General features: G+C 43.2%; 1 protein-coding gene across 1 annotated transcript in view; it reads right to left on the reverse strand.

Annotated features, from left to right (window-relative positions):
- Nucleotides 1-27497, reverse strand: part of PDIA5 (protein disulfide isomerase family A member 5) — a 100489-nt gene that overhangs the window by 28627 nt on the left and 44365 nt on the right. The window contains exons 9-13 of the mRNA XM_035536920.2: nucleotides 25336-25427; nucleotides 25161-25232; nucleotides 20123-20259; nucleotides 2943-3013; nucleotides 1722-1885 (exon numbers count right to left, since the gene is read on the reverse strand). Of these exons, the coding sequence (XP_035392813.1) occupies nucleotides 1722-1885; nucleotides 2943-3013; nucleotides 20123-20259; nucleotides 25161-25232; nucleotides 25336-25427 (536 nt within the window). The remainder of the gene's footprint in view (nucleotides 1-1721; nucleotides 1886-2942; nucleotides 3014-20122; nucleotides 20260-25160; nucleotides 25233-25335; nucleotides 25428-27497) is intronic.

Consider the following 27497-nt stretch of genomic DNA (forward strand, 5'->3'; position numbering starts at 1 on the left):
CCTTCATATGTCACCCTGGTAATAAATTAGCTTTTCAGACTTTCCTGTCACTTTGAATGACACATTTTAAGTTGTATCAGGTACATAAAAACTAAGTGAAGAAAATCTAAATTTTTAAAGTTCTTCTCAAGGTCAGTTGGTGGATATCCATCATATTTCCATCGATATCGATTTGCCAGTTGTTAACGATAGAATTAGGGCAGCTGATCTGAATTTTCACATGCACACAGTCAGTGTGAGCTATCATCGATTACAGTTACAGCCAGAGGTGTGAGTTCATCTCACACAGACCTCCTCATGCTACCCAGATACTGGTAACAATATCATGTGGCAGCACGGACTACAGACAGCACAAACAAACCAGGCAGCAGAGCTGAAACTCGTGCTGCTGCGACTAGACCACTCACTGGGATAGGTTTTCACAAGCTGAAATTTTATCTCCAGCCTGCACCCCACATATGTCCCTATTTCCATCAGCTTCAGTGGAGCTGTCGCAATTTTATCTCAAGTCAGCAAACAAGCATCTTACACCATTGCACTTCAAGCTGGGAGAGCATCTAGCAGTTACGCTAGGGGACAAGAAGTCTGTATTGCCCCTGTGTTACTGGCTACCGAAGGCGGTAGGCAGAAATCTTCCAGAGGCACAGGTGGATCTGGAAAGGATGAACAACCTCTTCCTCCCTGCTTACTCCACTGCCAATACAAATAGATGGTCTCAACCTGAGTGTTTAACCCAATAAAAATTACACACTTTTCAAAATACCCCAGCAAACTGGTGGAACTAGGACAGTGATTTAACATCCGCTACTGACACAGCAACTTGAAGCTGAGTAAGCAAGGAGGCCAAGGGGGTACTGTGTGTAAATGTAGGATACAGATAAAAACTTCCCAACATGTGACAAAAGATGCTGCCAGGCCAAACTTATTACTTGATTTGAAGCAGTCAGATACAATCCCCTTCCCCCCCACCAAATAGGAGTTGGAAAAATTAAACTTGCATTCCTCATGCCATCTGCACTTAATGATTAAATGACTACACAAAGGACAGACACTGCTTTTTTCAGTGAATAGTGCAGAAAATATATTTGGCTTCACTACTTAAAAGAAATACATATTTTACTCCAAAATATTTAGAGAGAATTGTACCAGCAATTTTCTTCTTTGAAATGAAATTATTTTCATCGTACGTCAAATTCTGCATATTTTAGCGCACCACCCAAGGAAAGCAGGGAAGTGCAGACAAAGGTGCTGTTTCAGTTGGTCTGCGTGCCTTTCTTTCAGCCCCGTGTAGCAGGCAGTCTAGGCATTGGCTCTGAAATGCTGGAAGGAGAAAAGTACAACTACAGAAATTCAGTTACTTACAGTGAAATCTGCTGCTTAGTATGAAGAGGGAACAACAAATGTTCTGTTTATTTTTCAGAGCCATTGCTATTCCTTCTCCGGAGAGAGGCTTAGCATGCATTTGAAAAATATTTATTTTGGGAAAGAATTACCAGGACATCTATGAAAAACCCCACAGCAAATAAAGGATTTGGTGTATTAGAGACCATAATTAACATACACGTTTGTAGGGCTTTGAATACTGGAATTCAATTCGTTTTTGTTAGCAAGGGATTTAGGCAGCCGATAAAGCTAGGTTTTAGGATTTACTTCCTCACAAAGCAGTCTTCAGGAGGCAGTAGCCAGGAACGTGAATACTATCTCAGACCCTCAAAACTTACTTTTGCAGCCAATCAATGATCTTCTTTTTCGTTCTGAGGTGTGGCAGGGTATATTTCTCCTCTCCATCCTTAAAATACTTCAAAGTAGGAAAGCCTGAGATGTGGTATCTTTCTGCCAGTGCCTTGTTGACGGTAGCATCTACTGCTGCAAGGACACCTGGACTCTAAAACAGAGAACATAAAACAGAGAACACTGACTGTAAATCACGGGAACATGTACACACACCTTTGGCAAGAAGCACTGGACTTTGGGGAAATTAATTACTCATGACCTAGGTGCCTTCGTTTTCTCAGGTTCTCAGTATAGATACACAAAAAGACACACAGGCCCGATGCAAAAACAGGAAGGGACATCTTAAGGACTAAATGTAACCAGTGTATTACCCATTCTCCTCCCCTTTCTGAGGAAGATTCCCTGTAGACAATTCTTTGTAATGCTTAAGAGCTGCTCCCAGGAACGGCATTTCCTCCCACAAGTCCATTTCTCCCGAGACAAATAGGCATTGTTAAAGACAAATTTACTTTAAGGCAAATTCATCTTTCCCTACCTCACGGGCATCTACACATGGACCACTTTTACAATCACTTGTAGGATGTGATTCACCTGTTTTGCACATCCCCCTCTCCTTCTCCTTTATGGTTATAAAGGGACTCGATGCCTCCACTGAAGATGTCTAGAGTTTGGGGAGATTAATCCTGCTTCTATTCTTGCATGGTGTACAGAGAGCAAGACTGAATCAATAGCACTAATGCTAATACTTACATTATCAGGTCTCTCCTCTCCAGCTCCATGTTGATGGAGCACTTAAGATGATGCTAATGGAATGATGCAATCATAAAAGCAAGATGCTTGAAAGAGGGATCAACCCCCTTTTTTTTTTCCAAATCTAATTCATAAATAAAAGTCTGTGTTTCTTCATATTCAGTGCCTTTAAATAAGGCAAAAAAAAATCCATTTTGGATTTGATCATATTACGTATAAGGCCTGCAGCAGAATACATAAACATTTTTCGATTTTGTTTTCGTTCAAGACAGAATGTTCTTTCTAAGACTTTGGCAGGGCTCACGCATTAGCGATGAGACTGTACTTTGGAAGCACATTTTGAAGGGTCCTGTGGGAGGATGAGAACAGCTGAATTTGTTGTAGGGATAAAAGTCACTTATTACTCCAGTTATTTATTACTGATTATTAGAAGGATATAATAAAGGAAATTAACTTACATCACTGGCTGCGTGGAGAAACTCTGCAGCCTTCTCATATTCTGGCTTCATTTTCTTACAGTGCCCACACCCTGCCAAAAAAAAATCCAGTTAATTTGTACACTCCATGGTTATTCATTGACCCATCCAGCCTTACCAAAATCCAAAACCATGTGGTAGAGATTTACTAGAACTTAGTATGCATTTGACTTACTTTATTTGCAAAGGCTTACAATGATTTAGGACATTTTCCAAAGCGGTCACTACACTTTGAAGAAAGAAATCTTCACCCAGATCACCTCCCCCCCAGAAAGCACTATGGGCAGTACTTGTCAAGCTCAGCAATTCTAGCATGCTCTTGGATGAGGCGCGACCTCACCCATTTCTGTTTCCAAATCTTTATCTGCAATAAAAATCCGACACAAACTCTCACGTGACTTCCTGACTTTAAGCCGAGGTTTCTACGAGCACAGCTTAATTGAGTCGTGTAATTTGAACTAAACTGCGCTGATAATAAGCCCCGCTTTACAGCAGTGCGGAGCGTCCCTCCAGCAAGGATTTGCACTGATTTAATCACATCAGCATAATTACACCACCACATATGTTCTCGACATAAGCGGGGCCTGTAAAACCAAGATAATGGTGCTTTCTCGCTTGTGCAAGTTCTCCTGAGAGATCTGCCATTACTTCACTGCCGAGTGCTGACATTACAATAAAGTAAAATAAATGAGTGCACGAGAAAAACAGATTTAAAATAAATTATTTGGGTGCAAATTAAAACGGTTTCACCATTTGCTTTCAGGCAAGCTGAGCTTTTGGGACCAGGTGAGGGTCCTGCTGTGATGCATGGGAATGCTGTGCCTTGGGGACAGTCCCCTCCTTGCCCCTCAGTCCTGGCCCAAGGGATGGAGCAGCCAGGATCAACACCCAGCCTTGGCGTGCCGATTGCAAACACGCAGAGCTGGAACCAGGCACACTGCGTGGCCCAACAGGCGCTCTGAGTTTTCTGGCCCCAATGCAATACAACCACTCTGCAAGCCCTCGCCGTGCTTTTTCCTCCTGGTTGCAGCAGCAGCCTGTTTTTCTTTCTTCAGCTGTTATTGCTGGAATGGGCACTTGAAAGCCCAGACTTTGCTGAGCTTTTGAAAGCTGTAACAGAAGATACAGCTAGCAATCTGTTTCAATACAGCTTCGGCACTAGCAGTTCCTGAGGCATACGGACAGAGGGACTGGGACTATTTTTACATCATTGTCTAAAAGAAAAATCAAGCAAGGATGGAATTTGGAACCACTTTGATCCCCACTAACGGGCCGACTGAAAAAGCCAACCAGGCAAAAACCTAAGCCTGAACTCAACCGGCCAAAGACTGCTCACAGCCAAGAAGTGACAGGGCAGCAGGGTGCGACTTCTCTGAGCAAGCAGGAGCCTCTGCAGAGCTCCAAGCACTGCAGCACACCAGGAAACGCTTGCAAGGCATGCTTATAGCTGGGCCGTGGTTGTGGCTGCAGCGCAGAGCAGACAGATTTGAAGAGTGTCCAAATCCCACCTGAGAATTATGCAAATACCCAAACTGTTGATCCCACGCCGAACTCCAGCTCAAACACCAGCTCCAGTCCCCGCTGCCTAGCTGTTTGCACAGTGATCGCCACATTAAAAGCCTCACACTTCTTTTGAGCAAAGCCAATGTTTTATTGTGGTGGGAGCAGCCAAAAAAGGGTCTCAGCTGCAGGATGAAGTTTTGCTTTGGTTTTACACGGCAGTGAGAGCATGTGTGACCAAGCCGGGAACCTGATACAAGAGCTTCAGAGGTAAATTCAGGAAGGAGCTGAAAAAGGCTGAGGAAGAGTCAGTCTCAGCACTGCTCATCTTGGTTAAAGGCACAAAAGAGGCTGGCAAAATGATTTATTTGCCACCCACAGAAAACTTGCAGGCATATGGCTTTCTGGAATGGGCTGACAGTTCCCTTTGACACCTGCCTGAATTGATTTATTTCTCCTTTTCGGAGCAGGAACTTTATTCATTTTGTGCTCTTCTTCACTTCTAAGTAAAGGGCATCTCGAATCACAGCTCAGATACCTGGGAGCTTCACTGAATTAGCTAGCTCAAATTTGTTTGAAAAAAGACTTTTCTGCAGAGGTAAGTTCACCTTGGCAGGCTTTACACTGCGTGTCCTCCAGCCTGAGCAAACTTCATACTGTGCGCTAGATACTGTACCCACACACAATCTACACTATATTCCCCAGTTATTAATATTAGATCTGATCAACCAAAAGCATCAAACAACCTGAGTTCCCACATACCTATGCAGAGAAAAGAAGAAATGAGCTAGGCATACTTTGCTGAGGAAATAAAAAAAATAAATCCAAAGCATCTGAAATTCATGGAAGTATAATTTTAGGGAAAGATATTCAGACTATGAAATATCAGCGTTCTGGGTTCTTTCACAAACATCACACAGATACAGCACTACAGACTTCCATAAAGCTTGCTAACTCATGCTTGAAATAAAGGGAAGGCAGGATCAGGTCTTTAAAGGCACTTAAATGCAAAGTGAAGTCCTCAAATCTTTATCATGCAATGCTTGTTCTATCCCTGGCAGAGGACAGCATGATATGTCAGCCTGGAAAAAAACCCAGCACGTTAAACTGAATCTGAAACAGGGACAACAAATCTCAAGAGCTTCTCCCACGATAAACGACGTTTATCTGGCCATCTTTATGAGAATTTTGGTATTGCGTGCTACAGCCTGCTTCTGCCTACCACGGCAGGGAGGGGGAGAGACGAGTCAGAAGTCAGATCTACACACTGCAAATCAATTCATCTCTCCTATGATTATTTATCCTACCTTTCAATAATCCTGTGAGGATTGCCATTAAATTCTCAAGGCCAATGAAAAAGTCATTTAAATGAATACCAAGGTCACTGCCTCTCTTTTGATTGCCACATTATGTTGTTCAGCAGCAGCTGTATCCCTCTGCGCTAAACTTCTCTAGTTTTAGAGATTCTCTGTTCATAAAACAAATGAGAAAATAACAACCCTACAGGCCCTTAGCCCAGATGCTCCAAAGTGCTGCATAAAGTCAGCTGGGATTGTGGAAGGAAACCCCAGCTTTGTAGTGGGCACCTTTGACAGACGTGCTCTTAAAAGATGCACTGTTGTGTCAAGTGTATACTGACATTAAACCTGAAAGATGAAGCAAGGGAAGCAACTCATTCAGTCCCAGGTGAGACGGGGAAAGCCACAGCCAACACAAGGATGCCCTGCAGCCTATTTTGAACCTCTGTGGGTCAGGGCTGGTGGGAAAACCAAAGGGATAGCAGGGACTTGGAGGCACAGGAGGACCCCCACAGCCTCCTTCTGCTCTCTCAGAGGACAGGGAATTACAAGTCAGTTACCCTCCGTCCTGCAGCAGACACCACCCCTGGGGGCCTGTAGGTCCTGGACACCTCACCTGTCCTCTCGATATCTCATCTGGCTCCACCTGCACAACAGGAGACCCAGGCTGCGGGGTCCAAGTTGCTTGAAAAGGAAAGACCACACAGAGTAAGACTAAAGGAGGAGTGATACAAGAGAGGACGAACAAGTCAAAGCCTACAAATCGGCGCTAGGACTTGCGGTACAAGCCAGGCTCTTGCTAACTGGTTAAAAGAGCTGCCTAAATGAAGCAAGAATTCTGTTTTCCCGGTTTATTTATAATCAATCTTCTCGTTTGCACTGCATAGTCAGGCAGATAAATAGCTCCTTCCCTCAGTGCGGTTGCCATCCCACAGCTCAGCTGCACCCAGGAGGACGGGGGCTGGGGTCTCCACACACACCTCCCTCCAGAAAGCCACCGCAGGGCAGAGGACGGCACTCACCAGCGCTTTGCCCATCGCAGAGCACGACCATACTACAGCGCAGATGGAAAGGCCAAGCGTGGACAGAGCAAGGCTAATGTGCAAGGGCGAGCAGCACACCGACAAAGGGATGGCCACCGACTGCACTGAGCAACCTTTTTTCCCCCTCAAATACATGTGTTTGTTTATAGCAGCCTGTTTGGCATCGCAGCAGAGACGCACGACCAAGCGCAGCTGCTCCAAACATTTTCAGAAGGGAATCAACTCGAACACTTCCGTTGCTAAAACCAAGTTTTGCCTGCAGAGGAGAGGCAGAGAAGCAGCCAAGCGCTCCCAGCTAAGCTCCTGCAAACGCCGTCTTAGTGCTGTCCTCAGAACGTAAAACTCTGCCTCTGTCATTTATTGCTTGCTTCTTTTGAGTTATTATAGCTATACAAATAAACGCTGTGCTTTTGGTCATGTCCTCTCATTTTAACACAACATGGTCTGACGATCTGAAATGTACGTGACAGGCAAGAGATAAATGCCAACATCCCAGCAACTGTGGATAAGGAATTTCTGACATGAAGAACCCTAGAGCCAAATTAAATTGCAAATAAAGATTTCAAAGAATCATTAAATGTCTGCTATCGACAGACTGCTTGGGTACTGTTATCGCGTACCAGCTATTCGTTGTATCATGCCATCTCCACAAACATTTATAGGTGCATACCAAAAATATTTCCATTGGCCTGATGAGAAAACAAATTTGAAGCAGAACGCATGTCCTGCTCTCAGCAAGTGGGTCACCGGCAGTTCAGGCTACACTCAGAGAGGACTTACTGACACCTCCAAGGAAAAATAATTCTCTCAAAAAAAATTCAGATGCACCTTCACTCTAAGTAAATAACGCCAGAGGAAATCCCTTTGATTTCTCCACTCAGCCTCAGAGGAGCAGTGACCTCTCAACACAGCAGAGCAGCCAGCCCTTACACGCACCCTGTTTTTAACTCTGAACCCAAACACCTGTACATATAAAAGCAGGAACATGGTGGGGAGATGCTAACCCTTGGAGCCAGAGCAAGGACACACAGCCCCAGCCCTCTCATCACCTATGTGAGAACACCAGTCTATTCTCTACTGCCTTAAGTTTTTACTACGTAAAGGTTTCTTATACAGTATGTAAGAGAGTAACTCTACAGCCAGACACGAGGCAGCTTATAGCTCTTTTACCACTGTACGAGGGCATAAACTACAACAGCTGCAGATTCCCTTGCATAATTTAGCCGTCTGCATTGCAGACATCTGATGGGAAATCATCCACAAATCCGTCAGGGAGGGAGGGTGCAAACCAAGACGAAAGCAGCTTTTTCTCCCCACAATCACAGGTATGCATTTCAAGCCGTGCTGGTTCCATGTTCACTTACTGGTCCTAACAGTCCACAAAACCTCACCGCCTCGGACCCGGGCCATAAGCAGAGCTCCAGGTTTCTGCTTATTACAACAAATTCACCTTAGGAAAGACCAGGGGCTCAAGAAATTTTACGTATTCTGTTTTCTCCACAGTACTTGCTCTGAGATTTTTTTCACACCTCCAAACCATCCATCTCCTGAACAGCAGCACTGCCCTCCCAGGTAAGAGTCCTGATGCTTTCTTAACAGAGCAGCAGGAGCAGCTTCAACATCTTTAACGTTACATTGAGTTCTAATTTTCACCAGCTGGCTGTGTATGCACGCATACACAAATTCAGACTGCCCCTACCCTGTTACCGTACTCGTAAAGGTAGATTCGATTTGACCAAGCATTATTTTTCTTAGGGATCAATAACAAGCAAACAGCTTCGTGGCTTTACAGGGCTGTAAAAGGTCAGCCTGGAAAAAAAACTCTAAGGAACTAGAAACATGGAATTAGAAGAAAACACTTCATTGGTTTAGGTTAGTGCAGTCGTGCCGCATTTATGCGGCTGCAGCCCAACGCCCCGGCTGCGTGGGCTGTGCAGCTCATCCCGGTGACAGGAGAGCAGCACAGCATCTATCCCCACCGCTGCCACCACCACAAACCTGATCCCACTACGCACAAGCAGAAGAAAGTCCTGGCCTAGAAGCAGCTCTTTGGCCCCGCTCAGCTGGGCCCCAAGGGGACTACAACTCGGTCAGTGCGTGACTGCAGCGGTAGTGACCCCATCTCTGGGGAGCACCTCCTGCACGTGCCGCAGAGCACGCACGGGAGGCACGGATGTCCCGGTGCAGAGCTGTCAGCACTCAGAAAAACGGAGTGGCTCAGCCTGGATCACTAGCAGGCGATTCATGTGGATACCAGCGAACTCCTGATCAGCCACGTGAGCCTGGTACACGGGGATGCACACTGAGCGAGCTGAGCCTCAGCTCCGTATTTGACTGCCTTGGTTGCAGAGGTAAAAGCATTTGAAATCCGACTCTTGATCATCTTTTTTTCCACGCTGACATAATTATTTCCCTCAGCATCACCGAAACTGCTCAGCAGAAGATTCGTAATGGCATTTTTTTAGACAGTTAAAGTACAAGTTGGTGTGTTCTTTTTTCCTCTAAAAAGACAATCAGACCACTGCATTACATTAAGATAAATCAGACCAAACTGGTAAGAGTTTAACCAAGCTCCAGGAACCCCCTTTTGCATTGGTGCCATTCTCCCAGCTCCAGCAGAAGGGCTGCCTCCAGCCAGCAACAGGCCTCAGCGGAGGGAACTCAGAGCAGAGGAGGCTGAAACACCACCCGGTCCCACAGGCTGCCTCCACGGGGCTTCGAGGAAGATAACTCTTGAGACCTCCTGCATAAAACATGCTTCTACCCTCATTTCTGATCACACCAGAGCACATCTTTTGACATAAAAGCTCTGGGGAATGGGCAGATGTTCTCTAAAGCTAACTCCAGCCACAAGCTGCTACCTCCCAGGGGCACCTAAGAGTGGAGCAGGACAGGAGATTTCTGCTCCATCTGGCTCCCAGAGTCATCTCTCAGGGCTACATGGAGCCCTGGCTGAGCTGGGCTCCTGAAGTTAACCTTTGAAAAATATACCCCCATCTTCCACAGCACAGACTCCAGCACGAGCTCAGGAAAGCTCTTTAAGCTAATCGCTGTCTTTATTTAACATAAAAAGCCCAGCAACAAAAATTGCACGGTTCCTCATTTCCATCCCAAATCTGGCTTCAGCTTCCAGCTATTGGAGATTATGCTGCAAGCATAGAGCCTCTTCCTCAAAACCATGCTGCACCTGGTAAAAAAAAAAAAAAAAAAAAAAAACTGTTGGGAGACAATGGTGCCTCCTACCATCCCTCTTAGGTGGGAAAAGAAGTGAAGGAAGGTGGATCAGCTGGCACTGGGAGATATGAATTACACTTCCTACAGCAGCTTGGAGGAACATTGCCCTGAGTAGGTGTTGAAAATTAATCTTCCCCTATTGCAATATGAAAGAGGGAGACAACAGCATGGCTGCCTCAAGGTGAAACTGTTGAGAGTTTATGAAAAATACCACCAGAAGGATTCCTTCTCGATTAGACCGTAATTATTCCACTTCCAAGAAAAAATCCCCCCTCTACATTACCAGATCAACAAAATTTTGCCTTGGAAAGGCAGGAGTAGTTGTACTGCTTTCTCTCACACTCTTACCCCACCAGGAAAGGTTTTATACTTTCAATTTAGCAATAAAAATGCCAGAGAACAGAGGTTAGACTGTCCAGCACAGGAAAATAGCATAGCAAGCAGATGACCGCCTAGGATGCAATTAGTATTTAAAAAAAACAGCAAAATGGATGCAAAATTGAGATTTCCCTAGGAAAGGTAATTATATTCCAGAGCACTGAAGATCAAGGGGTTGTGGGTTAAAAAATATGGTCGCGTTGGCTATTACTGAAGTCACCTACAGAAGGCAAGCATCAGGAAAGGATATTACAGACACTTTCTGGCCAAGATCAGAGCAAAAGGAGTTACCAGCTGAGACGCAGTCACCTACTCAGCAGAAGCGTGCTAGAACACTTGCTAACCACAAGCAGGCAGGACCCCAGAAGCCACCTCCACCACCAGCACAACACCTCAACAGCAAAGCACTGGATTCATTTATTGATAACTTAAAGGTGGCACCACTTGCCAAACTCACCCTCTGAAAGGGCACGAGGAGCAGACAGACAGACAAGCAATCTTCCACTGTAGGTTTCTCTGTTCATTATTTGCCCTTTAAAGTAAGTTCCCTACTCTGCCTTTCACAGGATAATAAAAATTGAAGCCATAAAGTATTTAGAAAGATAAACTTGATAATGAAAACTCTGCTGGTAACGATTCAAGCAGCAGAAATATTGTAAGGCCCTTTCCAAATGAGAACCCTGCACCATATATTAAGCTCATCCAGGCAAGGAAATTAATTTATTTCAGAAGAAATAAACCTGACTGCTTAATTCTTAAAACTAATTCCTGCCGTTAACTGGTCATTACAGGTAAGCAAAGTAAACCTATAAAAATAAATTACACTTCGCTCCTATCTGAACTCACCACAAAAACATCAACAGCTTATGAGTACACTGGGGTTAAGTCTGCAGGACAGTCTCATCCCAGCCACACACACAAATGCAGACTTGTCACTGGACTAAGAGGCCAGCTAAAACTATCCAAGTCTTTTAAGAGACCGCTCTGATGAATAAAGAAGCCAACCAAGGCTCGCAGAGCTGGGGAGAGCAGGGTGAGCGTCCTTTGGGCTGCCCCTCGGCTCTCCAGCAGCTGTAGCTACTCCCTTGCAGTTGCCTCGGGAGGACTGTAAGGACTTTTTAGGAGAGAGGGAAGGCAGTAGTAAGGGGAGAAATGAGGCAGCAAATCCCCAAAGAAACTAATGTTCCCTTCACACCACCTGCCACACATTTACAGGAAGATTTTTTTTCTGATTGGAATAGCCTTCGTAAATGCCTTCCCTAATAGAGAGCCTAATTGTTCCATATTAGAGGCTAGCATACAGTGAGGCATTTTGAACAAATCTCACAAAGTTCACAAAAACCATGTGTCTACAGTTCAGCTCCCTTCTTTTCACCTCTACTACCCTCCTGCATAGCACTCTCAAAATACCCACAGCTGCTAGGAGATAAGTTCCTCGAGCTACACACCCTGTCCTCTCCTTCTGTCCCCAGCACCGTGACACAGAGCAGGTCAAGATCCAGCCCAAAGGCAGAGTAGTCACAAACACCCAAAAAGTCTGGTTTCACTGCTCTTTCTATTCTGAAAAGTTCGGTTATTCCCTTCAAGTCCAGGAGCTAATCAGGCTGCAGGCGATCATCTTGGCCCAGCTGTGTGTTCTCCAAGTCACAGCCAAGGTTTCCTAAACTTGGGGACCAAAAGCCTGTTTGTGCTTCTGGTGTGGCACTGCGGAAGACAATCTTACCTCCTCCCTGCTTACCAAGCCTTCGCAGTGCTCAGTTACAACATGCCTTCCCTTCCCCGGCTGTTGCAGCACCGGAGCATCTCACAGTCTGTATGTGGCTGGCTACATAAACTCCCCTGCCAGGTGAAATGTCATCCCCACTTCACAGATTGGAAACAGAGACCAATATTTAGCAACATTCGTCAGAATTGTACAAATCAAAGCAAGTCAAGGAACTAAACTTTTACACCTCCAGGCCAAGGCTATCATTTTTATCACTGGATCATCCTTTTTTTAATGACTTTACCCTGCTCAAAGAGCACAAACTGCTTCAAAAAGGATTTTCTTATATGAACTGCACACCACATTATCAAAAGTCTGACACCAAAGAGACAAAGGAGTCTCTCATTACTGTCCTCACCCTTTTCATTAAGTATCCTATCAAGTTTTACTGCACAACCTAGTTATTAGGATTTTTATACTTTCCATATTCCTATTTATATTAAGTACCACTAAAAACCCATATTGATTTTTATCTTTAATCCCTCAAGAAATGTAGGTGGGATGGTCATTAAAAATTCATGTTGGGTTCTTCACTTTCTTGATTTGCTACATTTTCAAGAACTCATGTTTTAATGTGTGCCTAAAATCTCCACTGAAAATCACTGCTGTAATTACTTTAACGAGGCAGGTCATGGCACTGGGAGGCCACTGGACTGAACTATTTACACATCCCAAGGTTTCTTTTGGTGATACCCAAATATATGCAATATCAAGCTCCATCTTGTTGTAGACTTGCACACTTTTAAGTATTGATGACTCTGGTCTGAATGTCAGTCCCTAATGCTCCGAAATCAACACTCAAAACTTTCTTGCTTCACTGGAAGCAGATTCTGGAGCCAAGAATTTTCCTGTTTTATACAAAGAATTTATCTGTTCCAGGAGCCTACCAGCAAGGCACACAGCTAAGAAGTGCATACATTCAGTGAACAGAAAGTTGGCACAATTTATGCTTGTCCAGGGAAACAGTTTATTATACATGCCATTAAAAATGCATTAAGGCAACATTAAAGTTAGGCACCTAAGGGATGGGAAGAGTCAGGAAATGCTACGCTGAAACTTAAGCACCTCTCTTTTCTTCACCTAGGTATCCAGGCTCTTAAAACTGCAACATTCATCACCCACGTGCCCTCACACAACAATTCAACCTTTCGGTGATTAGGGCACTGTCAAACGCAGCTGGGCTCTGCCTATGAGCTACCTGACAGTTCAGAAAGTGTCTTGTTCAAAGCTTTTTTTAATTGCTCTAAAACCGAGGAGAGCATTTTGCACTGGCTCTAGCAGGAGCAGGACCAAGCCCACAGCACACACCTTGACGCATGCGTCTTGTGCATCATCCCAAGGATGAGTAAATACAGCCATATCAGTTGGATATGGCATCTGTTGCGGTTACAAATACACGGCCCACCTTACACACTACGGGGTTCCAGCAATCATTTCAGCCTGCAGCTAACACAGCACCGAACTGCCTGCCTTCATTTTATTCAGTAACACTGTAATCAGAAGAACTGGCACTATTACTTTTAAAGCCCTGCCCATGCAGAAAGGACAATTTAAAAAGCAGAGTTCATACACGAGGCTGGGCTGTCAAAGCTTACAGAGACCTTTCAGAGACTAAAGGAGACTCCTGACTGAAGCCTACATCCTGGCAAGCTCCTGGCTTCCAGCCCCCTGCCATTTCATAGGGCTACACCACGTTTGGCAAAGCCCGCTCTTCCCTTAACTTTCGCCGAGTAATAAGCCCTGCTCACACAAAGTTATCTTTGACCAAGGATTGATGAAAATTATGCACCTGGGCCCTATTATTGCTGCTCCTGGGAAACCACCTGAGACCCCTCCCTGAGGACACCAGCCAGACACTTTTTTTTTTTTATGAAACACCCAATTTGGCTGGCGCCAAGGCTGAGGTCAGAAGGCAAACCTTCAGTGGTGAACAAGTATTTTCCACCTGAACTAGACCGATTACCATCAACAGAGACAGGTTGAAACTTCTTATGGAAAGATACCACTAGAATATTTCCAATAAATTAAGATGTTTACCTACTGCTTTGCTTCATCCTAGAGGCTGTATGCCTGGAAGCAGATTCCAAAAGCTCTGTATGCAGCCAATGAAAACTGCCACCATTTTATTTTAAAATTCACTAATACGTCGGATATGACAGGGTCAAACAAAAATTAAAGGATATTTCTATCCTTTCCACATTCAGAGCTGTGTTATTTGGATAACCCACATGCCTTTGAATCATGAATTAGCATGGAAAAACTCGAGAAGATTGTATTTACTTATTTTTTATTACATGCAGCACATCCTGTGCTGGAAAGGCTTTTTTTTTTTTTAGGCTACACAGTAAATTAATTCCTCAGCCTTTTCAACCCGTGGCCTTTCTGTTGAGGCTGCCAAGAGAAGTCCCAATTAGCGCTAGCTGCAATGGTGGCTGGCTTCCATGAAGAACTTTCATAAGGCACCAGTGGGGGGCTGAAAAGGAGACTTATTTATTTATAGTTGTAAAACCCAGCTTTAAAAAAAAAGATTTGATTTTCTGTACACATTTTGGTTTTGCTTTAAATATAAAGTGAGCAACAGATTCCCATGTCCTAATCTCACCACGCACAGCAGGAAGAAACAAAACCAAACTCACTGAAACCAATGGCGGTGTGCTGTTGGGGAGACTCTGCTCTTTGGTTGGAAGCTGGAGGCCTTTGTCTTGTATTGGGCTAATTGGTTGGCATTCTTATTAATGAGTCCACAAAGTGGCTTAAAACCTTGTTTTTTAATGCACGGGGAAGGAGGAGGAAAGTGGAGAAGTTGTTTTTCCAAAGCTAAATTGATAAAACAGCTCCCAGTGCAATTAAAAACCTGCACAGATGAATAGTCGGCTTTGGAAAGCACCAACTGTGTAATTTATCAGGCTAGTTTACAAAGGGAGAGAAAATATCTGAGGACGGGAAAGGAATTTCATGGACATTTCAACAACACAAAACTGTATTGAATTTTATCATCTCAAGATTTATTTTTCCCTCCCTTCTATTAAGGGGGAGCAAGAAGAGATAATGTCATAGCTGCATCACCAAAGCACTTTCCATGAGCAAATTAAAGGCGCAGGGGAAAAAAAGCTGCACGTTCCTCGCCTGCCTTTCTTATCAAGGAAAAAAATGAGAGATGGTTCCAACATCCCACTAAGAATACTGACGTTTTCCCTAACCTTACGCACCACAGCTACAGCTTATCTAATGTCTATGAAGAAGTCCTATGAAGAGGGCTGGGTAGAAGACAGTTTCAACATGAACTTAAGCTCATATACAAGGAAGAAATGGTGCACGAAAAATATATTAATAGTTTAATTGTTTAAAATGCTAATGCATATTCACAGGAATAGTAGGGCCAAACAACCTTTTTTTCCTCCTTTGCCTGTGGCGTCAGTACCACACCACAGACTTTATTATGGCCGATGGGGTTTGAGAGGGAGGGGGATAAAAAAAAAAAAAAAGCAGCCATGGAAGGCTACCAACCATCACTCACCAGCAACAGCAACTGCCTACTTAGATCTGCACTTGCTGAACGTACCCACGGAAGCTACAGCTCGTGGTGGCGCCAGGACTTTATTGTACACGAGTCTTCCTGAGCAGGTACGCCTTAAAGTGTTAGCAGTGTCATTTGTGTTAACAAAACATAATGAAAAGTAGCTCTTGTGCATGAAAAGCAGACATTTTTTAGAACCCACTGCTGAACTTGCTTTAATTTCAATACGAGACTTTAAACTCTCTTCAGTAGCATTTGAATTGACTTATCCGTGACTTGGTTAGGGTTATTTTGTGCAAGACTCTGAGATCGTGCTTTGGAGCAAAATGATGGGAAAAATGTAGAATGGGAAATTAACGGTTTTTTATTCTTTTGACAAAACCCAGTCTGAAAGACTGCGAACTGCACTAACTTGGCAAATATTTTGGACAGCATTATTCTAAAAATAGCATTTGACTCAGCAGTTTGACAGGGACAAATGAAAACACAAACAAAGTGCAAAAAAAGGGCTCTTTTGCACTCAAGTGGTTCAGGAACATTTTAAGTCCCAGTGAGCCACTATGTCACTAAAGCATTTAGCAACATTTGACTGGCAGTAGAGCTTAAATTTAGAGACACTCAGAACCCAGCTGTCATCTTGGACAGCTAAATAAATTGATCAGCACGGATAGCAAGAGGCACAAACAGACACGCAGTCCTTATTTTCACTGCTAACAGAACATTATAAGCTACATAGATGCCTTTGTTTATGCCGTGGTACAGCTTTGTTTGGTCTAGTGATGGCATACATAGCTATACCTTTGCTTCGTGTGATACATCCGTTATAGACTCGTGCTATTGAACATGGCCAATCCAAGCAACAACTCCAAAACCTTCAGGGTAAAAGGCCATTTGTTTGCTCTCCTTTTCTATGGTGCTGTGTCAGAGATCCCAGTTCATAGCCCAGGTTTCTTCTGTGTAAAACAGCAACACAAAAATCACTTCAAGACTAGTCACCTTCGCCACATAACGTGACATGAACAGCAATGCTGAGTATAGTCAGGATGGCTGGATGTATCCAGGCTAACAATATGCTTACCACCAGCATTTACAGAATATCAGCAAAATGTCTGGGTAAGAAGGAACACAATGCTTGCTGTGCGTCCTTCTGCACTGGCTGAGGAGGAAGAGTGCCCTCAGACTCTCAGCTGGCTGGGTCGCTGTTTACCTATGCTAAACATTCAGATTTGCTGAACATCCTCTTAAGGGCTTTACAAGGAAGTTTCAGAAGGTTAAAAATCCTACTTCGTGTCCCTAGTGACCTGCAAAACGAGAGCAAGATGAACTCATTCCACCTACACTCACCCATGTGTTTCAGTGCCAGCAGTAGTGATTCAAAGCAGCACATCTTCTATTTAGTGGCTGTACTAAATTATTGTAGAAAAGGTGCAAGGTCTCCGATAGCAAGAGGTGCAAGCTGCATGCTACAGATGCCCCTGATATGTTTAAATCACCTGTAGCTGCTCTAGTTGAACCTAGTTACATACTAGGCTGCACTTAACACAAAATGCTGCAACACTTCTAATTGGGCTACTGAGAGCAACTGATTGTGAATAATTACAGAGTGGTCCTCACGGGTGATCATTAGTAGCCACAGGCATGGAGATCCAACTGGCCACATTCATCACAGTGCCTAATTTTGCAGTTCACAGGTATTTACCATGAGCACATTTGGTTCAACTGCATCTTCAGCACTTGCAGGGGAGGAATAAAAAGCTTCCGTCTTCCCACACATCTTTTAATACTACAGTGTATTAATACATCGGCCATCTGACTATGGAATTGTAATTAAAGCATCACTGAAATAATTCTGCCTCTAGTAAAAGATCTTCGCATGAACACGAGATTTATAACCTGTTATAAAAACTCCAAGTCACGTGTACACTGCATAGGGACATGGCTTTATAAGTCCTTGCTAATTCCAGGCCGATGCTGAAATCCTCTTGCTTATTCTTAGTTACAGAGAAGTATATCCTGAGTTCTGGGCCTATTTTGTAGATGTTTCAAAGAATAAAATAACTAATTTTTAGAAGAAACTCTCACATCCTAAGCCACAAAGAGATGATTTTTTTTTAAATGATGTCCTCCATTTTTACTGTTTCTTTTATTGGAGTAATTATCTCCTTACATTCATAAGGTGACTCCATTAATAAATTTAAGAAGTGCTTAGAGAAGATCTTTTAATCATGGAGAAAACTGTTTATGATAGCTGCCTGTCATTAATCGGTTTGCAAGCCTTGCACTCTCTGCTGAGGTTGCCCATAGAGGATTCTTACAACCACAAAGATCTTTAACACATTTACAAGCTGGATTCTGCAGGTAGGCAGACCACTACCACTTGAATGTAAATAAAATATGTTACACATTACCTATGCCCTAAATATTCGCTTTACATTTAAAATTAAGTTTCTTGGTAAGGAACGTTTTTTGTTTCAGTCCTGAGCAGCTGGAACATGTTATCAGGAGAATGCAACCGCCCAGTTCAGTAACTGATTTACTTTTAAAACAGTATTTGCCAAAGTACTGCTGTACCTTAGCACAGAATGCCCCTCCGTACAAAACACACTCAGCTGCAAGGGCTCCTCCTCTCCAAATGGGTCACATCATGCCTACAATTATATTATCTGTGTTTTCTGAGGATATTAGAAAACAAAAATTAAACAGAGCCCTGTTCAGACTTAAAACTAACTTGAATTTCCTACAAAATTTGAACGTAGCTGCATGTATTTATCTATTTTTAACCTGACTTCCTACAGGAATGTGGTCTACAGAACCAACTTTCGATTCTTCCCTCTCTGCCTCCTTCCAAATAGATTATCAAATTCCTTTGCCCATTTGCGAATTCAAAAAACAACCAAGCTTTCAAATGCTAATAAATCTTTGTAGGTTTAAAGAAATCTGGGGCTATATGGGGAGGATGCTCATCCCAAGCCCTTGCACACAGAGAGGTGACGAAGGGAAATTCAGCAGTTACCTTCCTGACTGGCAGCTGTTGTCCTGCCAAGCCAGAAAGTGTGCAGCTCCAGATGAGCAGCCGCCTGTGCTGTCTCTTGCACAGTGGGGGTGCACGGAAAGCTGGGGGAAGGAAGGATTTGGGTAACGAAGGGTAACTCCTTAGCAAACCAGGTTTCATCAGTTCTGCTATTTGTGTTTTAGTTCTCACACCAGGCGTCCATCTCCGGCCCCACTTTCATTACTACAAATAATCCAGTGAACACAACGACAAAACAGCAGTCACCTGCTTCCGTGGATCAAATCGCTGGATGTTTCATCAGGCAAAGGAAATTCATTACGGTGTTTTCCAAGTGAGTCTTATGAGCAGATCTTAAAATAAAGCATTTAGGTGCTAACTCCTGCTGGTTTAAAGGGAAGCAGGATTTTAGCCTGTGCCAAGACCTTCAGTTTTTCTGCTGTGAGCACGTACCCTCCTGCCTCCAGAGCCCTAACCTTCAAATCTATGCCCATGAAAACAAACATCTCATCCAAGTGCAACTGGCAACACAGCAGCAAGAGAAGACAAGCTGTGTATCATCCAACACAGCAGATCTGAGCCGGAACCTCCAACTGAAGATACAAACAATTGGTAGAACCTGTTACGTAGCTGTAACATGTTGCATCATTAGCAAACAAACTAGTTAATGCAGGTATTAATTTGGAGGGTACAAGATACAGGAGGACAATGTGGCTAGAAGAGCTTTCAGAGGGAAATACCTTAGGGCAACCTACTGCATTTTATTGCTCCAGCTGAAGTCTCAAGTCATCAAAAAAATCAGCCCAATTCATTCTCAGCCAAACTGTAAGTAGTATCACTACCAGCTCTGTATCAGTTTTCAAAGGCCCTGAGGACTTTCTGAATTTAAATAATGTTTTGGCATGCTTCAGTACAATGTTGAATGACCATCACCCCTTGGACTGCCAGAGAACTGTGACAGAGGAGTGAAAGTGAGTCACCCCCGTGATTAAGAGTGGTGCATTTGCAGCTGTGAACAAGGACTTGTGACCTCACAGATCTCAAATGGAGTTGCTGAAACAACCAGAGCTCTGGCTTGAAAGCAAATAACACAGAAGACTAACCAAACATTGACAGTAATCTTGTAAAATTGACAGTAATCTTGTAAAATGACGACTCCTCTATTTAAGCACTATTATGCTCTTTAGTTATACTGTGACTCAGCCTACAAAGTACCTCTTCCAGCAGCATAACTCTATCCTAAACTTGAAACCATCAACTTCACAAACATTTCATGCCTTGTGTGTTTAAGATTCACAGCAAACAAGAGAAGGCTGGACTTTGATTTTATGGTTCTGTGAAACCTACGCAGCAAATTATCATTGGTTTTGTTTGCAAGCATCTGGATCAGGGTACAGAATAGAAAAAGCAAACTCACATGGTGCATGGAACATCACTAGCACAGATGAATGATCTTTTATAAACTTGTCGAAGTCTTCATCAGTCAGGTGATAAACTGCATTTTCCTCATCTGCCCAGGGAGTCTCCGGAGCCTGTGGCTGAGGTGCCTGTGGGCTACAAGACAAAGACACAGCTGAAAAGCAGCTCGTAGGTACTAAGTAGTAATTTTAGCAAGTTGGATTGCAAGGAACCACCTTCATGCAAACGTCCACATAGGTCTGACACACTAACCCTACTGAACAGCTTTAGTAATTCTTCCACTCAGAACTGATAAATGCCAGAAAGTCAGACAGAACTGGACGAGAAAGGAAAAATCCACAAGGAGCTCACAAGGACAGATCAGAAATGGAAGGGGACAGAATGAAGAGATAACCAGGCTGCTTAGTTATTACATTATAAAAATCTGATGTATTTTTCTATTACTCTTTTAGCCTCCTCAGCAGGATGCTTCCTTTCTTACAGCACTCACACTTCGTAGTTCACAGGAGTCATTGCAAATGAAAGAAAAAAGAAGTGAGTAGAAACAGCCAATCTAACCAGTCACCTTGAATACCAACAGAACATTGATTATAGGGCTGACAGGAAGGAGGAGTGGCAATGTTGGCACCATGAGTGAGCTGTGTGCAGTGTACACCACGGCATTTAACCAGGAATGCATGGTTTTACCCTGAACAACCCTGTGACCTGGGGAAGCATCATTGTGTCCTCCCGCGACAGTGGGCTCACAGGCCTGATTCAGCAAAGCTACTCAAACTGCATGCTTAATCTAAAAGATAAGTGACACGCTCCACCGACTTCCCTATGATTGCACATGAGCTTAACCATCTTTGAAGGCTCAGAGCCAGAGAGACTGCTCAAAGACACGCTGGAAAATCTGGAAATTGAACCTCAGTTGCTCTGGACCAGTTCAATTGCTCATCATTCCACTACACAAGTGCTCCTTCCTTTTATCAATGTACATTTATAAGAGATTTTGGCAGATGTGAACTAAACTATGCTAACTGACATTTTATTTATTAAAGCACTGTTCACATAAAGTACACCCAAACACAGGAACATTTGGAGCCAGACTTTGAAGCTACTTTATCCTTGCCAGGTGTAGTAATGAGTTCCAAATATCCCCCCAAATTCCCCAAATTCTTTGGCAAAGTACAAATCTGGATGCAGCCCCATCCCTGGTGAAAGCAGATTTACTATTTTTGATTAAAATGTATTATTGTGTTAGCTGCCTGGAACAAGGAATGGCAAACGGATGATAATTCATTTATTCTGCTTTGCTCACTGCTAGGCTGAAAGCCTAGTTTGATAAAAAGAAATCTGTAGAGAGATACAGATTCAGATAGCAAGTTCTGTTGATGTAAGCAATGGGTCCAATCCAAGAATATTAAGCAATGTATGCAAAGCTGTGATGCACACCTCTGATGCTGCTCGTAGGATAAACAAACCAAAAAACAAACAAAGGTGGGAGCTGCATGAAGCCAAGCAGCCTAAAGGGAAAAAGCGGTAGGTCCCCGTCCATGCAAGTTTACCACCTAAATGGCCCAAGAGACCCACAGTACAGGCGGAGCTGTGACAATTCAGGGGCTGTGTCACAAAGCTACCCAGAGAATCACTGTGCTTGCTGCCAAGCCTGTAAGAAACAGCAATAATCCACAGGTATGCTGGCAGAATGAAGGCTTTCCAGAAAATACCATGACACAATCAATTTGGTAGGGGAGTTGGTTCGAGTAGTTTGAGCATGATGAACATGGACACACTGGCCACAAAGCACCAGAAGAAAGCCGTGTTCAGCAGAGCCTGGCATGACCTATTTCAGCAAGGAATTAGTAAAGCAGGGCACGGGATGTTTATTCAAATGGCCCACTTTAAAATGCTGTGCATGCTAATTAGCCTACACAGGAGTTGGTAAGAAGTACCTCAAAGCCTGGAGGAGACAACAAGCAAAATCTAAAATGTCATTTAAAACTGAGAGAAGGCACATCCAACGCCTGAAGACCAAAAATAGGATGACAGAAGTCTGGAAGAGATATCAAGAGCTAATTGAATTAAGAACAGAGAGCAAGTTCTTGATTTAATTGAGTAGCTAGTTGGTGCTAAGGAAAGGCCCAAGAGAAGTCCACAAAAACTGCGAGACAAACTAAGCAGCTACTGGAGGCAGCAAGAAACTGTCTGGCTTGCCTACCATCCAGATCGATGCAGCTGTGTAAGAAGATGGATTAAAAAAAGAATTGTATGTACAAGATAGCATCTCCTTTGTTAATAATGCTGTGTGTTGGAGTAAGACTGTGATGGTTTCTCTCTATCATCCCATAAAAACATCTGAAACTCCACAAGATAGTAGCCAGTGCCTATTAGGAAGATAAGAGGGGTTAAGTACCTGTAGGCTGATGCATTAGGACACTTCAACATAAGAAAGAAGTGCCTTCACCAACTAACAAATGAAAAGGCGTTGGAACCCTCCAAACTAGTAGCTCTTGCTCTGAGGGAGAAGAATATGAAAAACATCCTTTTCACAGCTTAAGTAATTCTAACCTTTGTTGTTATACTCCGCAGCCCCCTGCCCTAAATCAACACAGATAAACCACTTTCAGCACTTAGCCATGAACATTTAGAGGTCAAAACAACAAGAGGGAGCTAAGAGAAAACAGCTGCCCTTTTGCAGTGTCTAACTTGTGTCCACAAAAAACAGGTCATTTCATGTGGCACAGTGTCTCCTGGATTCTCTTTCAATAGCATATGGACAAGAGCACGTGCATGCACAGTATAAACACACGTTGGTTCTCCTTGGCACGGACACTCTGGCAGTGCCATGCCCCTGCTGCTCAGCACACCTGCTCGGCTGATTGGCATCTCCTATCCGAGCAGCTCCCTGCCTGACTTGTGCAGCTTTGTCTTGGCAGCAGCCTCCACCCTCTCCAACATCACTTCAGAATCACCTCTCATTAAAAGCAACACAGCCTGGGAAACCTGGAACTACACCTGACACTCAGGGAGTGCAGAGACTGAGTATTAAATTTAGGATTTGGTCTTGGTGCCTTGCTACGTCATAGCCTATGCCTGTTTTGTTGTATTTGTGTTTTCAGAAAAGGGAGCCAGCATTCCTCCTCAGAAATGAGAGGACACTGCTCAAGACACCAGAATCACAGGAAATCACAACAGTGATATTAAATTCTAGCTTGAGTTATCTGATGAGAGTTTTAATATTATGCTATTTTGAAATATAGAGTATACATCCTGCAGCTATCTAATTACCACCTTTGGCTTTCCTAAAGCCCCCCCATACCATTTGACTACTTATACTCCTCAGAGTAATGCAATATCATGCATGTAGCAGATTTACCCTCTATATACAGTATTCTGTTTTAATTACAACATCAATTATTGGCAAAATTTAAGTATGCATAATTTCTCAGACATTGCCTTCCTTAAAAGTTGCATTTATTATACAAAACAGGAGTAAGAAGGCTACTACTCAGATCATCTTTTGGGAAACTAATAAACATGCACTGAGCACTAAGTGAGGACAAACAGCTGTCTTTAGCTCTGGACTGCTGGATTATCAGCCAAAGCCCACTGTGGCTTGTTAGCAGAGATTATCATTGGAAAGAGCTTGCAGCTGTTCTGCTTTGCTTCCAGTAGCTCTGTTCACTTGCTGTCACAGCACTGATAGAAAGGCACTGCATATTACAGGGATTATCTGGATATTATGTGGGCAGACAGGGAAAAAACTCACCCCAAACATCTAATGTTTCACACATGGTAGCCAAGAGATAACAACATCCTTGCAGAACTGAAAAGCATAATACAGTACAGGTGATGAAGTCACAGCCTTGCTCTGTGGGCTGATCATCTCCTCAACATTGCTGGAGTTGCCATCTTGATCATTAATTTCTGCAAGGCTGAATGGACTAAATGAAGCTTATGAAAATGAAGATCTCTTCTCTTTGATCCACAGGGCAGTGCATGCTTTCAGTGTTCGTACCTCCTGATGCCAACAGGAACGCTGCTGTCGCTACATTTGTGGGTCCCCGTCTTGAACCACCTAGCCTACTACTGCTGAAGCCCCTGGGCTACCTGCAACCCTTCCCATGTCCCCAGCATAGCCCCACTGGTGCAGTAAAAAATTTATTTTAATCCAGTTTTGCTAAGCCGTATTATCACAATGGTTTGCAACTTACATTGACTTCATTTAAATATTACTTCCTCGGCTGCAACAAAACAAGGGAGGGTTACAAAGGTTCTTCAAAACCCAAGAGCCAAGGGCTGGGCCTTACTGCTAAAGGCAGCAGTCTGGTAATGGACAATCACAGCTCTCTCCAGCTGCTCCACCAGCTTTGACAATGTGCTGATTTGTACCAGCTGAACATCAACTATTTAGAAAAAGGTGTACACAAACACACTTTCTCCTGTCCTCCTCTCTCAACTGCTAGTCCCACAGGCTCATTCAGCCCCCAAAACATTTACAACTGCAAACAGATGTCTTTAGGCAGAACAAGACACTTTCAACACCACTTCAAGTCATAACAGGAAACAAACTTTGTAAAAATGACTAGCAATCTAAGGTGCTAGTTTCTATTGCTTGTCATTGGAAAACACTCTAAATACTCCATCTGAGGGCTAAAGAACTAATGAGAACTGCATACTTGGCACATACATTTTAAATAGAACAACCAAAGTCATACCTTTTGTGAGGTATTAAATTTAGGCACCCAAGATCATTGGAAATTTAAGTTGGCATTTTTAACAAAGCCAAGATCTGTGCATCTGCATTAATTCTGGTCCATAGTCAGTACCCTATTACATATGAAATGCAATTGTAAAACGCAAGGCATGCCTAACGTTTGTTTTTTTAGCATGCAATCTCTCTGTGCTAGTTTAGCCTGTCTCAGAGGGGTAGTTTTGTTTGCTCTTTTGAGCAGAGGGAATGAGGGAGAGATGGCTGATCCTAAACCATTACATTCTGTAAATAATGAAAGGTACATAAAAGGTGGAGTGTATGAAGTTCAGTGCCTTACTTTTTCAGCCAATCTGCTATATCTGCTGCAGTAGCACCATAGTTCTCAAAGTGGAACAGGAACTTTCCTTTCCTATTAAGGCAACAAAACAAGGTTTAGTGCTTGCCCTGAAGATAAGAACATGCAATTATAGTTGAGTGTATGATTTCTTAAATAGTAGCAAAACATAACTGACTCAAAGTAGCAGATTGTAGGATATCCACGGACATTGTATTCTTCCTTTATCCTTTCAAATTCAGCAGAGTAAACATTCATCCCCGCAAGAACCTGAAAAAAACAGAGCATAATTATATTGATTCTTACAATACAGTACCAACATCATGACTTTTAAAGAGCAGTAAAGACAGCTAAACTCTGTGCAGATTCTGATTTCACTCATTGCTGTAAAGCAAGGGTGACTTCATAAAAGGCAATGAAGCGCTTCCAATTTTGACCACGGAAAAACAGAGCAATATTTGAGCCTAGCCCACAGAAAGCACACACCATTCAGCCTGTCATGTACTCCTTGCTCTCGCAGCATCTCCGTTTCCTTTTATTGACCCCCTAACAGAAATACCAGAAGGGAATTCTCCGAATCTCGCTAGTAGTTTAAAATACAAATCTGCAAAGAGAGCACAAGTCCAACTAGAACTCTTTCTTCTTGTGCAAGTACGTGCCTTAGTTCACATGCAAACATTAACAAGGACACAGAGTTCTATCCACATTTTTTGGTTTACAGTCTCAGCTAATGTCCAGAAAGTCTACCTGACCAAGCACTGACTATCCCAGTTCAAAAGCGTGCTTACTGAATGGCAAGGGGGAAAAAATCAGCATTACTTCGATGTAAAACATGCTCCATGAACCCAGGAAATGCCATATGGCATTTATATAGTTTTAATACGTTACCTGACCTGATTGGTAGGGTGTAATGACAGTTGAAACAGCCTGTTCTTACAGATATTGAAAGACAGGCATGGGAGCACAGCAACTTTTCAGGCTCGTGAGTGAAACAAAAAGCTTCCCTTCCCTTTCTTTACCTCTGTCCCAACCCACCCTCCACACCAGCAATCCACCCCAAGCTTCAAGCTCAGGGCTCCTGTGCCCACTCCAACTGTCTTTCAAAGATTTTTTCCAAAGACTTTTGACCTGAAATTTTGAAGATAGGACTAACTCTGAGTTTCTGTGGGTTTGAGATTCACACTGAGGTTGTTCTGCAGTCAAACCTTCAGCCAGCCAGTTGCTGAGATACAACTTCAAGATTAACTTAGTTTTAATGGCATTGACAGCTTAAATCATTTTAGCAGCAGGGTTTTAATCCTAACACCTCCTCCTTCCCCCTCCAAAAACAGGATTTTCTCCTTCCAGCTGAAATATCACATCAGAATTTAATACCAGGTTCCTGACTGCAGCAAACTGCATAGACCAACCAAATGTGCTCGGAGCCAGCATGAAATAAATCTTAAAGCACAAAATCCATGTTTGAAGGTCAACCATTTCTAATAGCGTGCTGGAAAGTCACAAGAAGATGCTTTGTTTTCTCTCACCTATCCTGAGAAAGGATAAAGGAAAGCTACCTCAGAGAGAGGAGTACAGAAATAAGATTTATACTGGCTGGTCACATCTCTTACTTTGAATTTTCCTTGTAATTCTATCAACCAGATTGACTTCATTCATATGAGATACTAAGGCCCAATTCTCCCCTTCCCTTATCTTTTATGTCACCTCTTGAGGATAGGTAAATTCAATAGGCTCAAGATGCAGCAGTTGCTTTACACAGTGAGAACTGGCTTCATTAATTCCCCCCTTTACACCAGCCTACCAGATTTAAGATTTGCCAAGAACTTTCAAAAGACTTATGTTTTACATGAGCATTTCCAGCCATTTCAGAAACGCTGCTACATCTTCAGCCAGATTGCAGTGATTGATCTGAGTCAAGAACATGGATTCATTCTGGTGTTCATACACTGTATGAAGCATAAATGACCAAAAGTCTATTACAATAGGTTTCATTTTTAAAAACAGAAGTTACTGCTTTAGCTGGCCTACAATCACACAATCAAGTACCATCAAGGCTAACAGGGACCATCAAAATATACCTTCTATCCAAAGTCAGGATCCTCCCTCTATACCTAAGCTTCTTCTGCCAGATGTTTAGCTAATTGTCTTTTAGCAAATGACTGAATGACCCTGACTTCAATTGAAGTCCATTACCTCTTGCAATATCCACAGCAAACGCGAAGATCAGTTAATTTCTTTCACCTCTGCAGTGACATTTGACATATTTCCACACTTTACCCGCTCCCCACCAAGCTACCTGTATCTAAATCAACTTTGAACCTTTGCTAGCTGGTCATATCT

Source organism: Cygnus atratus, chromosome 6 (genome assembly GCF_013377495.2).
Source record: "Cygnus atratus isolate AKBS03 ecotype Queensland, Australia chromosome 6, CAtr_DNAZoo_HiC_assembly, whole genome shotgun sequence".
Lineage (NCBI taxonomy): Eukaryota > Metazoa > Chordata > Aves > Anseriformes > Anatidae > Cygnus > Cygnus atratus.